The sequence below is a fragment of the Pithys albifrons genome, chromosome Z (genome assembly GCF_047495875.1).
Source record: "Pithys albifrons albifrons isolate INPA30051 chromosome Z, PitAlb_v1, whole genome shotgun sequence".
In the NCBI taxonomy this organism is placed as follows: domain Eukaryota; kingdom Metazoa; phylum Chordata; class Aves; order Passeriformes; family Thamnophilidae; genus Pithys; species Pithys albifrons.
In genome coordinates this window covers 64,316,367-64,333,036 of record NC_092497.1, presented here as the reverse complement: position 1 = coordinate 64,333,036, position 16,670 = coordinate 64,316,367, and the positions used below count along the sequence as shown (strand labels likewise).

Below are 16,670 nucleotides of genomic sequence, written 5' to 3'. Positions count from 1 at the left end.
TTGCATAAACAATTCTGTTTAATTTAACCTTCAGAAAGGAAGATGGCAAGAGCACTGAATGATAATGTGCAGAACACTCTCAACAGAAGAAATCTATATGCTTGCAAAAGACAATACATAACCTATAGTTCTGAAAAATATTGAAAGTAAAAGTTATGCAAAAAGAGGAAAAGGTGGCCCAACAGTCCAACCTGTCATTTAAAGCTGTATCAGGTTTCTCCAGAAACAGGTTTCTCTTGTCTAACTGAATTTGGAAAACCTCCAATGACAGTGTTTATTTATCACTCTCAAGCTGAATTTCCTTTCCTTTAAGTCCCGTAAGAATTTCACTCACATAATTTGTGACTGTTACTTTTCTGCTTTTGCTATGCACCTCTGAGGACAGTCTGGTCTGACTTCTCATAATCCTTCAATGGCTACATCAAGGGGCTACATCAGAAATTCATTTCAAATTTTCAGGAGTAAAAAACCCAATGTCTTCTTAGCTGTATGCATAATCAGGAATATAATCACTCTTTTCATCCCACCTTGGTATCAACTTGTTCAATAGAACATTGAACATGCTATCATAGGATATCATAAACAATACATATACTTCACAGTATTAACACTGGAAGAAATCCTAGTTCTAACACATCACCAAACCCAAGTACTTTTGGAGGAAAGACTGCAAAGTTTCTACTCTAACTGCTTTCTGTCTCCACGTCCCAGTCACAGCAGCCGGGACCAGTTTATCACTGTGTAGGTGTAACTAATCACTAATGTGATTTCTGATGAACTGCTAATAATGGGTAATTTGCAGCAGCTGCCCAGGGCACACCTGACATCTCAGGCTACAAGTTCAGTGTTAAGAGAACCCTGGGAGACAAGGCAGTGTTTGTTTTCACATCAATGTGTGATAACTCCCCTCCAGGGATGTATTAGCATCTTCACACCCAGTCTGATGGGTCATGTCTGCTAATGGGCCATTAGGGACTGCCTAATAGGCAGCTGCAACAACCTAGACCATCACCATGATCATGAAGATATTTTGGGAGGGCTCTACCCACATGAGTGTACCCTTCAAGCCTGTGCAGTGGATTTTTCAGCTGAGGCACAGCCTGCGCAGAACTGGCCATCAAAGCCTCCAAAAATTATCCCATGATTCACAGAGTTAAATCACCCACAAACCCTCCGCCCTGGCAGGAGCTACTGGGCATTCCCACCTGAACCTGAGCACACATAATCCTCGTGTTTTGGGACTTCTGATACCACTTCATCATATCCAGAGGAGGACCAGAACCTCGACAGGACTATGACTGTCACTCTCAACCACACTGTGACCATCATCCTCACCAACAGGTTTGCCTTTCCTTTTACTTTATACACAGGGGACCGTGTGTAAGCACAGGGGCTAATGAACACTTCTGTCCACGCCCCAGGATACTGGGTTATACATCTGGTTTTGTGGGTTAAAACCAATTTTTCTCTGTACCATTGTATGTATTGTAATCTTCTTAAGTAAATTGTAACTCTGACTTCTAATCTCTCTTGAGTCAGGTTCTTTTATCCTGCCAGTTTACCTTTAAACCAGCACACTTTAGTGAACAAAAACAAGTAACATCTTGATCTTACCCTTTTATAGTTAGAAGAACCAGAAAGCTAATAATTGAGACCTTTTTCTCTGCTATAATGAGGGAGAAAATAATACATCTGAATGAATTCTAGACCCTGGTAATGAGTGTGACACTGAAAGAGTAAAGGTTACAGCAGTCCACGGGAATGTTCAACATAGGTTTTTGACTCTCCACTAAAAATATGACCAAAATAATGAAAATGTCTGAGGATCATGCATGTTCACATCTTTATACTAAAACCATTAGCAAGAATGGGACTCTAAGAGAATCTGTGGATTAGGAAGATACAGATAGAAGAAATACAGCTGTGTAACTCATTTAAACAATACAGTTGTGTAACTCATTTAAACAATCACTTAAATCATCAACTCACGTTGAAAAACAAAAAAGGACTAAGTACATCTCCACAACGCACAGCAGGAAAACATAACACCTTGGAACACAGTGGAAAATATATCCATATTGCACCAAGGCTACAAACTTTATTAAGGCAAGCAAAGTATAACATCTCCCTGTCAGTAATGTGGCCAGGGTTAACATCAGTTCTTGTGAAACTCTGAACAAACAGGTCACTTGCGTGCAAGTAGTTTAAAATTAGGACTGTAGAAATAAAACTGTTGAGATGTATTACACTGGCAGGCAGATGAATAAGGTGACAGATCTCATCTCTAAAAGGCTGAAAGAATTCAGAAAAGGAAGCGCAACTGATTTAGCAAGGACAATGAACATTGCCTGTGTAGTAGCTGTATCTTAGTGAACTCTGTAAGTTAAATCGTGTGTCTTTTTAAGAAGTTCAACACACGCTGCATGATAATTGAAAATAAATACAGATCAAGTATCACAATAATTTAATTTAATTTGTTCCAAGTCCTGGAAAAATACATAAATTATTAACATCAGTCCACTTATATATTTTATAATTGTAATATAGATGTTTTATATAAATATTTGGCTTCTCTTTACAACTTCTCTTCAGTCCTCTTACAAAGACAAATCTAACCATAATTTTAGTCTTTTGTGTAAAAGTTTAACACCTTAACAACTTACAGTAATTTTCATACTGCTCATATAAATACTGTAAATTTCACCACAGTTGATTTGCAGAGGCTGAAAGTAGTTTCTAACGTAATTCCAATTCAGTTAAGTGAAGTAAGCTTACTATTTAAACAGCTAAATATGAAGTAGGAGTGATGGATTTTCCTTTCATTTAACCTATTAGCATCAAAAGAAAGGTATTAAGACTAAACAGGGCCATCACTGTATGTAAGTTGAAGAAAAGAAAATCTGTCACCAAAAATAGTCAGGCATGTTACCCTTTCTCCAATTTGGCTTTACGAGTGGAAAGGAGTAACTGCTAAGGTGAAAGATATCAGTTCATGGTATTTTCCCCATCAATTAATGTCGGACTCCTGAAAATCATCCTATTGATACATTTTTACTGCACACTGCAATCTGTCAGAGCTACTAACACGTTCTTTCTGCACGAGTTGCATCTCAGTGCCAATAAAAAAATAAATCTAGGAACTAAATAATTAAGTTGCATACCTTAACTTAGTAATTATCATTTAAAAAAAGCAAAAATCTGAGAACAGTAACTGCCATTCAAACACTGCAAAGGCACTTGAGCAAAATGACAAAACTCTTAAGAGATTTAGCTTTGAAGTGTTTCTGATTTTATCATTCATCTCGCCTCAAAAAAAAGTGTTGTCTTAACACAGATTGTAATAATCATTACATCCAAAATTCTGTATCATCCTTGTTCATTCACAACTCCATGCTTGATTTACATAAATACTGCCTACCATCACATGTGCAGTTTGCCAATTTGTTTCTAATTTATTCACCCACATTTGTAAGCACATATTATATAGAGAAATTTGGTTTTTACTTGAGACAATTTTTTGCAAGACTTTCTTCTTTAAAAAAATACTACAAAAAGACTGCTATTGGAACACTTGACATTTAAATGAAATCTCATTTTGAGACCACTTCCAACTGTAAACTGCATACAAAAGGACAACAGCCTATGCATTTATCACAACTGTTCCACTCAAATCTCTTAAGAATGGAAGACTTCCATGAAAATTATCCATCTTCACATTCTTTCCAGGGTTTCCTACAGCACCTTACCAGTTCTCACTATCTTGGAGCCTTGGACGATTTCTGTCAAGAAGGGACCGTTACAGCCACGACAGTCTACCTAACTTGTCTAAAGCAGACCAAATACTCTCAGCCTGCAAACAACTTCCTTCCTTGGTCTATCAAACAGATGAGAAAGACATTCAGTGTTGACTTAAACATTCACAAATACCTGGGTCATCTTTGTCCTAAAAGTTAATTATCTTCATTAAGTAAGATACAGATATTTAATACAGTATGAATTCACCCAACTTAAATTTGCAGGAAGCAAACTACACTGCCTCCCCCCACTCCATACACATTTTTTCCTCCTTAAAGATAAATAGCTCCATCTATTGCAAGCCTTTCTACCATCTGGGAATGTGTGATACTAATCAAGTCCTCTTTTAATTCTCTCTCAGAAAGAATAGAAAATGGAGTTCAACATTCTTCAGGCGAAACAAAAAAACCCAATCAACTTCCAGCTGGAGTTCATAATCTGCTATTTAACTACCTTGAAATATACAGTGTATTATATTGATTTTACTTAGTAATATCTTTCTTTCAAATCAAAATGCCATACAGTAACAAGCCAAGTACCTTTTATAGCTCTAACAGGCAGACAAGGTTGTGTCTATCCTTACAGCTACTAGCTTTTAACAACGAATGGAGAAGCCCACTCATGGGCCAGGATGCTTCTTCCTGACAGCTGTGCAAATACTGTACTGCACTAAGTACTGTGTATCACATCTGTCTACTTTTTAATGAGTCAATTTAGTTTATGATCTCCACAAAAATAATAATACATTTGTTTGATTAGTATATAAAAATAGTATTTATGTAAATATATAAATATTTTATAAAATATTACATTTCTGTAATATATTAAAAAAGAGTAAATTTGTCAAAATAAAGGCTGACTTCACACAATTCAGAAAGACTTCGACAAGCTCAAGATTTGTGAACTTACTGGGATAAGTACCAAACAAGTGCAAGGTCCTGCACAAGAGTTGATGCAATTGCAAGTATCAATGAGGGCTGGGGGATGCAGAGATTGAGAGCAGCCCCGCCAAAACCAACTTGGGGGTGCTGGTGCACAAGAAGTTTGACAAGACCTGGCAATGTGCGCATGTGGCCTGTAAAGAAAACCACATCTTGGGCTGCATTAAAGCAGTGCAGCCAGCAGGCTGAGGGAGGGGATTCTGTCTCTCTGCTCTGGTGAGACCCCCATCTGGAGTACAACGTCCAGCTCTGGAACCCTCAGCACAGGAAAGATGGATCTGTGGGAGTAGGTCCAGAGGAGGGCCATGAAGATGATCAGAGCTCTAGAGCATCTCTCCTATGCAGAAAGGCTGAGTGTGTTGGAGGTTGTTCAGCCTAGACAAGAGAAGGTTCCAGGGAGACCTTATTGTGACCTTCTACTGCTTAAAGGGGCTTATAAGAAAGATGGAAGGAGACTTTTAAAAAGGACCTGCAGTGACAGTGGGAATTGTTTTACACAATAAATTCAGTCTAGATAAAAGAAAACCCCTTTTTTTATGAGGGTGGTGAAACCCCAGCCCATTCCTGGAAACATTCAAGGTCAGTTTGAGTGGGGCTCTGAACAACCTGACCTAGCTGCAAATGTACCTGCTCAGTGCAAGGCAGTAGGACTACATGACTTTTAAAGGTCCCCTTCCACCTAAACCACATTATGTTTCTGTGATTTTAACATAAAACTATTCTTGATGGCCTGAGTTACAGACAATGTAATACAGAATTAAAAGACAACATTTACTTAATTTTACCTAGAACAATATTTAACTGATAAATAGCCATTTTGCTTACGCTTCCAAACCAATGGATAAAGTTTAGAGTGATCCATTTTCTGGGATTTTGAACTTCTTCAGACACTTTCCCCAAAATGCCCCCCAAAAATACTAATTAGTGCATATTTATCTACTTCAACTTGAGACCTACACACAATATGCCATGAAAAAACAGACCTAGAACTAATATATAATTTCTATTTGACATTCATATTGTTAAAAATTGTACATAACTGTGTACTGCAAGCTCATCTATCAGATATTTGTAAGGAAGTGAACTTTATGATAAGTCTTGTTTTTTAACAATGTACCATACACATCTGAAGATATTACCAGAATTTGAAGAGTTACTGGGCATCTTTCCATGGACTCTCAAAGAACTGATAGACCTTTTGCCATGAGTGTGGGCATGGGTAAACTCACTCTCTTTTACCATGTGGCATATTTCTACAAAATCTGTAAAAACACAAGTGTCCTATACAACTCTTATGTTGTAGGAAATCAGACTGAACGTATCAAGTAGGTTGAAAGTCCTGGTTTTCTATCTTGGATCTGTAAACTAATGGGTAAAAAGTATGAATTTAGTGTAGTGGATCTGGCTGAGCTGGAATTTATTTTCCCATAGTAGCCCTTGCAGTGTTGTGCTCTGCACTGGCAGCTAAAGAAGTGTTGATAAAAAGCCTACATTTTGACTACTGCTCAGTGCAAGCGCTGTAACATTTCTTTTTCAGTCACGAGCGAGATCCAAGAGGTGACATAGGTAGGGCAGCTGTCCTACACTGACCAAGGGGATATTCCATACCATATGACATCAACCCAGATATAAACTGAGGCAAGGAGCTGGAAGGGAGGCACTCACTGTCTCATGATGGCTGCTTGCTGACAACTGTTGTGACTGCTGGAGCTCTGCTTCTCCAAGGGGTGGCTAACCATTGCTGCTCGTGGAAGGTGGAGATTGACTGCTACCTTCTGTTTTGTGCATGTGCCCACTGCTTTAGTTTTCCTTCTTTTTGCATAAACTGCCTATATTTTAACCCACTGTTAGTGTTATTTTCTTTTCCCTCCCTCTCACCGTACTCTCTCGGCTATTCGTCTGGGAAGGGGAGGGGTGGAGCAGCTGAGTGTGCACCTGGCATTCAGCCAAGGTGAACCCACAACAGTTAGCCAGTGGGAGTTTGCCCAACAGGTATTAGAACAGTCTCGAGTGTGACCACCATTTTTGTGGAAAAGGTAATTGTGTAAGAATAAAATCATGGAGACTGAGAAACAAAACAAGCTAAAACATTCCTCTATAATTCAAAAAAATAATTTGAAATACTAGGATGTGTAGGGGTTTTTCGACCATTTCTTTTAAAAGTCTGCTCCACATCAGAACTCCAGTAATGTCTATAGTTTGGTTAATGCTATAGTCTGGTTAATAACATACACCAAAAAGAGAGTAGGGATCTGTAGTCCTTAGCCTGACAAAGCTGCTACAAATACAATCACCTTTGAAATGCTCTGTTCATTTCATCAAATGCAGAAGTGTCCCTAAATGTAAAATACTTCTCTCAGATGATTACACTTGCATCTTATTGAAATCAATGGGAAAATTTTACCTGATGAAGAATTTGTCTCTGCAAAATCAGTTCTATTTTACTTAACTGACATTGAAAAGTTAAATGGAAAAAAATTACTTCTGGATTATCAAGGTCCCAGACTGGGATTCACCGGACAAATCACAGTCTAGTGCCTCAGTCACATTCCACTGAAAAGTGACAAAGCAGTTGGGGTTCAATCATTTTGCTGACCTGTAGCTGGTTCTTCCCTTGCAACATTTTTCCTATCCTGTGTAGTAAAGATGTAAATATATCAAACAAGGACCACCTCTTAAAACGTCTGTATAGTGTGTCACACCAAGAGTAATTTCATTTGGGATTCTTCAGGTGATGCTGTAGTTAATTAACCATGCAATATACAAAGCCTTATCTGCTGAACTTATTAATACCAACAGGTATTTTAAATTACATCTCCAACATACCAAGCTGCTCATTTTATGTTGCAGGCTACAGGACACAAAGAAGGCATGTAGCAATGTGTTTAAAAGTTTCCATTTTCTGGCATAAAAAACATTGGAAAGAACTTTGATCAGCACTTGACCAAACATTACAGGTATTAAAAAACTTTCTCCAGGCTTGTTTGGGTTCTTCTTCTCTCTTATAACTTCTTCACCAAAGGATTAAAATAAATCATATTCTAATGCATTTACCTTTACAATACCCACATAAGATAGGAAATGACTAGGTGGGTTGTTGGGGTTTTTTAAGAGATATAAACTAAAATCTGTCATAGATTTAGTTCAATTACTTTCCCCAGCCACAGACTTGAACCTCAGTTTTTTTTCACTACATGGCTGATGGAGACTCCAGAAAGCAAAGGGATTCAGTTATTCTCCTTGCCCTGTTCAGTCTTTCCAAACATAACTGAAAGGAAATAATCGGAATGTGTTAACATGGAACTACAGCCTCTTTGAAAAGCAAAGGGGCCCCAAAAATCACACAGCATGTGCAGCATGGATAAACCTTGGCTATGCTGGTCCATTGGACTCTGAGGTGGGCCCATTCCAGGATGAGGAGGTCGCATACTCTTCATGGAGCCACAATGAACATCTTCAACCATTCCTTTTTCGTGCAAGCCATCAATAGACTGTGAAAACAAAAGAAGTATTTACACAGAGATAGTATACAGATTCACCATAAAAATCCAAACGAACTTTAACTCAAAATCTAAACAAATACATGAAGAATAAAAACTTCTCTTAGCAGTCATTGAAAATAAAAACAATGGGAACCTTTCCCTGGGGAAGAACAGAACACCATTAAACTGCTTGTCCTGTTTCTATTTTGCCTTTTTTTTTCCTCCCCTTCTTATGAACTGTTCGGCAAATACAAACACACGAATGGTATTGGGCTCCTATTACAAAGCAGTGTAATGCACACTAACTTATGCAAGTACAGCCTGTGGCTTGGCTTCAGTTATTTTTAGCACAAACTTTGCCCTTTCAGGCATTGCTCTAGAGTAATGTCTCAAACACAGTTTCTCTTCAAAAACACTGCAAGAGGTAATCTCTTCTTTGCCAGCAAAAAAAAGGATAGGCAGTCAAGGAAGGGAAAATAATACTTGTGCTCCCTACAGATCCCATCACCTCATTCACTCCTCAAGAACTACAATTCCCATGGTACTTGAAATGCAGAAAAGGTCGAAGTGCCCAAGTGGTCAAAGTGCTGAAATCACGTTGGGCACTAAAAAAGGCTTCACAACAGAAACTGACGGAATCTGTAAGTGCAAATACGAGAAAAGTAACATCAGAAGGAAGATGTCTTAAGAAAATAGTGACGTTTTATCTGAAAGCAAAAATTACATCATACCGCTAAGTAGGGAAGAGATTAGGCTCATTAACTGCTAACTTAGAGCTCTGCAAGGCTTTGTTTAGGAAGGAACAGACTGGCAACGCTTACTTGGCTTCTCTCTACAGAAGTACTCAGCTCTGCGCCTCTCTAACACATCCACAAATGCACACTAAATACTGCTCTTGCAAACCCTAATGTGAATGGAGATCTTGCTGTCTGTTTCATATAAATCCACACCTACGGATTGAGAATTCTTTATGAAAAGAGAGTTAAGATAACTTACTCCAGTGGAAAACACAGGGCTTACTAAATAAGTATACAAGAAGCTACGTCAACTCAGAAGAAAAAAAGGTATTCAGTTTCTTATTTTTGAGTAATTTGTTTCATGTGACTCAATTTAAACAGAACTAAACAAAGGTTGTCCTTTCTACAAAGTAAAAAGTGATTCTAAATTTCAATTTGTCAATGCTTTATAAAAGTTTTCGACTTTCCATTGCAATGACCAGATTTGACTGAAAGTACCTTTAAGCACACAGAATTCTTTTTGTTGTTTACCAACATTTTTGAAGTAATTCAACTGTCATTTTTCTGTATCAGAACTACAGGTTAAAACAAGGAAAGTTACAAAAAAGAAGTAAAATGGATTTTTCACGTGTCATTATTCAGTTGTCATGACAGTAAAAAATATTTTTTAAAAGACCTTGTATCAGAAAAAACCCCACTACTCAATAAGCTATTTTTGATTACAAGAACTAGGGATACAGAGTAGAAATGCAGAGACTGATGACTGACACATTAAAAATAGCTCCACTTTGCTGACCAAGTAAATCCCAATGCCCTTTCCTGTGGCATGAAGATCCCACCCATCTCACCCCCCATCTTTGCCCCTACTTACAAAGATAACCAACACAGAAGAGAATACGCAGTTCACCTTCTGCCTGCACCAGCTGAGTACTACAGACAGGTAACACCAGTAAATCTGGATACATTTTGTCATAGTATGTGTCCAGGACTAAATCTTTAGGGCCATCAAGAGGAGAAGGAGACTGTGTAGGAAATTTTATGTGATTTCCAGAACAGATTTGCTCTAGCTGTACAATTTGTGGTGTAATTGCAGGGATGAGTTTCACTGCACTGACAGGTGGCAGCCATGAAACCTCTGTGAATCCAGGCAGCTCTGATGGCACTAAGACGGACACAGCATGTGTACATTAGAATTACGAGCATACTGTTTATGTACACAACTTTCATGACAATCTCCTTTACTGAGGGCAGGCTAATGACCTGGTGCTAACAAAGAGCAGCAGTGAAGAGAAAAACACGGGGCCTTTCATAAAGAGGACATAAAAAAAACCCACACAGAAACAGAGAGGTAAAGACATGACCATATAAGAAAACATCAGCTTAAGGAGTGCTTCTATGGAAAGAATTAATCAAAACAACAAGTTTTTGTAAGGTACCCACACAAAAACAACTGTAGCAAATTGAAATGTTTCAAGTCTAACGGAAGGGAAACTAAATATAGTAAGAAAGGGGTTTGCTCCTGTGCACTTATAAAAATTATGCTGTGAAAAAAATGAAAACTAATTTCATTATAACCCATTTATCAATTTCCTAGTAAGCATGCAAAATACAAAGATAGCATAAACTTCACTGAAGCAAAAATTAATTTTCATGATCACACTATTGCTAGCAAATGCAGAGACAGGCATTTCCAAGAACGTATTTCATTTAAAGGCACATCTACTGACTATGGAAAAAACTTCAAACATTCAGCAGAGGATAGCAGTGGACTACAAAAGCTGAAAACCAGTTATTTTCTGTAACTTTCTGAATCACTATACAGTTATAAAGTTAGATGATAACTTCAAATCTATGCAACAGGTTAAATATCCCAGAAGGAATCTTACACACAGTGTAATTTCTGTGAATTCTTCAGTCTTCTTTAAATGATTAAAGCTACCTTCCAGAAAGCAACCTATACTACCAAAAAAGTACTACCAGGACACTGGGGTACTTTTTTATTTTATACTATTAATATGACAGAAGGGAAACAGGAAGTTGAGACATACTCAACTTTGAGAAGACATTACTGTTTTGATTGGTCCCTCTAAGTAAGGACAAGCACTGAACCACTCAGATATATAAACAGTGCTTCTAGGAAACAGAATTAGGGACGAACTTCAACTGTATGCAAGCACACACCTACATATGTGGCAGATTTACATAATGCCTAATGCACATGGAACATTTTGCCTACAGTGCTTTTACTCTGAATTTAGTAATAAAGATCTTCTCACAGGGAGTACTGCATCACAGTTTGACCTGTATTGTATTGTATGGCCAAACTTTGCAAACGCAGATTTGGGAAGGGCTGTCCCCACGTGGGTGTGCCCTTCCAGCCTGCACAGTGGATTTTTTAGGTGAGGCACAGCGTGTGCAGAACTGGCCCCACCGTTTAACTCCTGAGGTCCATCTGCCACGGCCGAGCGAGCTTGAATGGTGACAGGGAAGTCCTCGGGACTGTCACAGCCCCAGGTACTAACTGGGGCTGACCCTGCTGAGCATTCGAGATCTGATGGGATGGGATGACAGGGAGGCACTGAACTGCCAGGGGACGGTGGTCCATACTGAGACTCAAAACTCATGACCTTGGGATTCAGAGTCCAGAGTGCTCTCCATTACACCACGGGACCACCCCCACAGTTTGACCTATTTCCAGGGAAACTTTCAGATCACAGTGTCTCTTTTTTTTTGTTTCTATCCACCTTCTTAAAATGCAACTAACCAAAAAAAAACAGCCTTAAAATCAAAAACTCAGATTGAGAACCAAACTATGTTTTTCCTAGATCACACATCTTCTAAACCAAAAAATTACATAGATCAAACACCAATGTGTTGTCATGTAACTGCCACATAACTACACAGCATGACTGAAGCATCACTGATGGACCACCAGTCTGACTGTGGCTGTACTTGCACAGCAGGGAATCAGGCAACAACTCTGTTATCTCTTACAAATCACTAAATCACCATTTAACATGAGTTCTCTTGATTTTTTCAAGGTTGGCATCAATATTTCCTTTGTTTTTTAATTAATGAAGACACATTAAAAAAAATCAAACCAACATGCCTGCTGGTAAAAAGGTGCTATACTTCTAGGACCATGACAGAATTTTTATGATTATCTGAATGTCTAATATGCATAAATCTATTAGCCAATATACAAGAAATGAGGAAGACAACTAAAATATTTAGAAAAAAAACTACTATTTTTGTTAAGAACTTTTTATCTCCCTCACTTTTCCTCTTGTTCTTCAAAACCATTAACATTATCCATGACAACATAGTAAGTCTTCTGTAGTTAGTAATCATTTACAGTACACCCCATAAAAATTCATAAAAGAAGTGATTATGCACCAGGTTATAATTAACTGGAAGATAAAATAAACCAAGAGTTCACAACATGATATCCACCCTTCAAGTGAGAACCCAGCAACTTAAAAAGCTATATTGTTGTCATACTAAGAGTGTTAAGCAGTTAAAATCATGTGGCCCAGCTATTTCATAAGAGCATTCAGAAGGCTGTATTAGAGAATTATAAAATGGCTCAGGTTGGAAGGGACCTCAGACATCATCTAGTTTCAACCGTCCTTCCATGGACAGGGATGCCTTTCCCTAGATGAAGATGCTCAGAGCCCAGTCCAGCCTGACTTTGTACACTTCCAGGATGAAGCAGCTCTGGGCAACCCATTCCAGTGCCTCAGCACTCTCATAGTGAATAATTTCTTCCTATTATCTAATCTAAACCTACTCTTTCAGTTTTAAATTATTCCCCTTTGCCCTGTCACTATAAAAAAAAGAAGAGTCCCCCTTTGTAAAAAGTTCCCCTCCATCTTCCTTGTAAGCTCCCCTCAGGATCTGGAAAGTCACAATGACATCACTTCAAAGACTTCTCCAACCTAAACAAAATTAGTTCTCTCAACCTTTCCTCATAGGAGAAGTGCTACACTGCCCTAATCATCCTGGTGGCCTCCTCTGGACTCAATTCACCAGGTCTGTGTCCTTCCTGTCCTGGGATCCCAGAGCTGGATACAGCACTCCAGGTGAGGTCCAATGCAAGCAGAGCAGAAGGGCATAATCCTCCTCCCCGTCCTGTTGCCCACACAGCTTTTGACACAGCTGGCTTTCTCCTAATTTTTATTGTATTTCACTAGAAAAAGCATGTTATATAATGACTTGCAAGTCAAACAGGTTTATATAGCACTGAGCAGAAAGAAAACGTTTATTTGGTCAAACTGCAGGTGGCTGACCAGTTTTATAATTACATTGAACAACACTCACACAATATGTGCAAAATTGTCTCAAAGCACCCTTCGCCAGTATTTCTTAAACAGAGCCTTCCATTTAACAATACACTGTTTCTGGGGTTGCACAGGAAAACAGCTCTGAAAACCCGCCTAGACTGAAAAATCAACATGTATTTTATTTCATTTTTTTTTCTTTTTTTCACCCCTATCACCTCAACAGACCCATTTTCTAGCTTAGTCATACACACATGCTGGAACCTTTGAAACTGCAACCTAGAGGACAGATAGACTGTTCCTACTAAAATAAAAACTTGTGAAGTTACAGTCTGTTCCATTGTCAGAATCAAGAAAGGAAAAGGAAGAGTAATTTACTATTGCTACACTTTGAATTAGCTATCCACACTCTCCATGGAGCATTTTTCAAAACATTTCACTAACATCCCAATGGGAAAATTTCTACCTCTGGCTCACAGAACTTTGTGAGATGCTTTCTGAAGTCTCTGGAAGAACCTTGTGGGATGACATTTGTTGGTTTGTTCCTAATTATAACATAGGATTTAAAAGCTGATATAATAGGATGTATCAGTTAAAAACATGATGTCTGGGACATTCAACCATTTTACGTGAAATTCCTGGTGCCACCCTCTTCTTCTACAGGTACAGAATCTCTCAAAAATAGAAAGAAATGAAAAAAATGAAGGGTGTAAGAATCCTGGCTATGATGTTTGGGGACAGAGTTCTGGAATACTGGGCCGTAGCTGACCCCAAAAGGGAGGCAATGCCAATCGCAAATGTCTGGCTAATAGCTACATCACATGTTCCAAGATTCAAACAAAAAAGTTACTGCATGTACTGACCTCTCAGAGATGACAAGAGTTCAGTACAAATGGGCAACTGGATGATGGCATCCTTCACTTTAGCTCTCTTTGTGCTATTAGAAATATTACACAGTTCACATAAAAGACACCAGTATCATGTCCCTACTGACTGGATATTGTTTAAATATATGAAACTGATCCATATGTGAAAACGTCAGCATGAATAAGATGCCAGTTCATGAGGAAAATTAATGACAGTCTAAGCACACTTTAAGTACATAACCACCACCAAAGTCTTGTTATTCACATGTTTTACATGACACAGTTTCATATTCCTTTGTAAGATGGAGTCTTTATAAAAATAACTTGAAAACCACCTTTTTCAACCACATTTGCAGTACGGTAGAACAAACAAATGTGTAAGAACAAACCCTTTAAGAAATGCGAGTACCAGTTTTTTCTTCAAAAAAAAATCCCAGTACTATTTCAGGCAAAACCAAAAACTATCCCAGACATGATACATCCAAACAGACAAGAAGGAAAAAGAAAAAAAAGTGCTTAGAATGCTCTGCCCTAAAGTTTTACCACTGTAGTTCATTTTTCTCCCTAGTAATGTCTACCTTATTGAGAAATACAGGTTACAAATGAAGATTTGCAAATTACTAACTCTATAGTTCAAAGTAGTCTACTAAGAACAAGGAAACTGTGTTTTATCTGATATATGAATGTTTAGTAGTAAAGACAGAAGTAGGAGTGAAACTGAAGTTTTGCAGGTAATACATGATATGTAATAGCAGTTATGCAGGTCCAAAAGTAGTAAGCAGTTTTTTCATCAGTGTAGAGAAGTTTAGGGAAATAAGGTTCACTTGTAAGCTATTACCTTATGCATTTGATGCATGCCTTCCTGTGGATAATCGGTAGGCCCCATTGCTGGCATTGGATGCGGAACACTTGGTGGACCAGGACTTGGCCCCATCATGCTGTGAACGGAGCCAGGAGATGGCCCTGGTCCTGGGCTAGGTCCTAGAATCGGTCCAGGTGACGGTCCTGGTCCAGGGGAAGGACCAGGATGAGGCATGGCGCCAGGGTCTGTAGGCGTGGACATCTATTTTCTGTCTCCTTTTCAATTAGCAGAATAGCTCTAATAACAAAAAACAGAACAAAACAAAAACAAAACCACAGTTTCTATGTGATATTATGAGCATTGAAAAAAATTTAATTAAATCTTCTGGCAATTGTTACGCACACAGACATGCACATACATGCAAGCTGTCATCAGCAGAACACACTTAAATGACCCTTAATGCTGCCCTTTAGCTCCACCATCCTTCTAAAAGCCTACTTGAAGGATAAGGATCCTGATAGTTCTGCCTGTTTCTGGATGTCTGTACATTACTCACAGAACAAAACAACTGGTTTGCAATGAGAAACAGCTACCAGGAACAACAGCAGTCGGACTCGCTTGCTATCATCAGACTTGTCATGCAGGGTCAAGCACAGCACTACTAAATGAAGGAAAGAGAGCTGGGCACTTCTGTAACCTATGTGTTCAAAAATCCCTCTCGAAACAGCTATGACTGCCTTGAAATTCACACTTAAAAAAATTCATGGCAGTGCAGCCAAACAGACATTAAAAGGGTTATTAAGTCTACATTGACTTTTTTTCATTTGCTCGAGAGCACCAAGACCCAGATAGAGCCAGTATTGCCAGTGGCACATTTAAATGTGGCCTAACAATGCCCAACTGCCCCTCACCCATGGATCGCAGAAAGCAGGGCTGGAGTCAGGGAAACTGCAGGAGAGCACCAACACCCACATGGTACTGGCAGCTTGCCCTAGAACGGCTGACTGTGAGTGCAGCCAGCGAGGATGGCAGCTGCTCCCATCTTTCATAAGGGGCCCGGAGGTGGTGACAGCAATCAGGGCATGCTGGTAGGGCTCCTCCGACCACCTGGGAGCTGCCAACAGAGGCAGCAAACAGACCCAGTTTGTGGAAAAGAGTTGGTGAAGAAGAACACAATCCTACTATGCTCCCACAGGTATGGTTTTGACATGCCACAGAGTTCATTGCTCTAGAGTTGCTGGATTCACTGCACCAGCTGTCCTGGAAGCCTCCAGTCAGTCACACCTTGTCACGGTAGACATAGCTCTCCTGGACTCAGGCTGACTTTTCACAAAGGCTGGGGCTGACAACCATTCCTTTCACAGATGTTGCTGTTGCCAATGAGCAGTGCCACCAGGTTATGAGCCACACGAAGTGAACAGGCTATGCAGTATTTATGAGAATGAGGAAGAGATTGACAGGCTGTTCTCAGAGCTACTAAAGTCTCAGGAGTCTCAAAACTCCATTGAAGTGAGGATGCAGGCAGACTCAGAATCCTGTGAAGCAGTAAGCCAGAGGTCTCTTGAACATCAATGCCAGAAGCTGGCCACTGCCCATACCAGGAGGAAGGCTCTTCCTCCTGAAAACTTGAAGATGAAAAATAGGACTGATACCTTTTACAACAGGCATGAGGACCTGGAACTCTAACGACAGTCAACTGATGAGGCAAAGGCCCTTCTGCAATGGAGGACCCACCTGGGGCAAGAGAGCCTACCCCTCACATCACAA

General features: G+C 39.2%; 1 protein-coding gene across 1 annotated transcript in view; it reads right to left on the bottom strand.

Annotated features, from left to right (window-relative positions):
• The window catches only part of SMARCA2 (SWI/SNF related BAF chromatin remodeling complex subunit ATPase 2), a 127,698-nt gene that overhangs the window by 95,958 nt on the left and 15,070 nt on the right, over positions 1–16,670 (bottom strand). The window contains exons 2-3 of the mRNA XM_071581487.1: positions 14,940–15,200; positions 8,104–8,227 (exon numbers count right to left, since the gene is read on the bottom strand). Of these exons, the coding sequence (XP_071437588.1) occupies positions 8,104–8,227; positions 14,940–15,164 (349 nt within the window). The 5' untranslated portion in view covers positions 15,165–15,200. The remainder of the gene's footprint in view (positions 1–8,103; positions 8,228–14,939; positions 15,201–16,670) is intronic.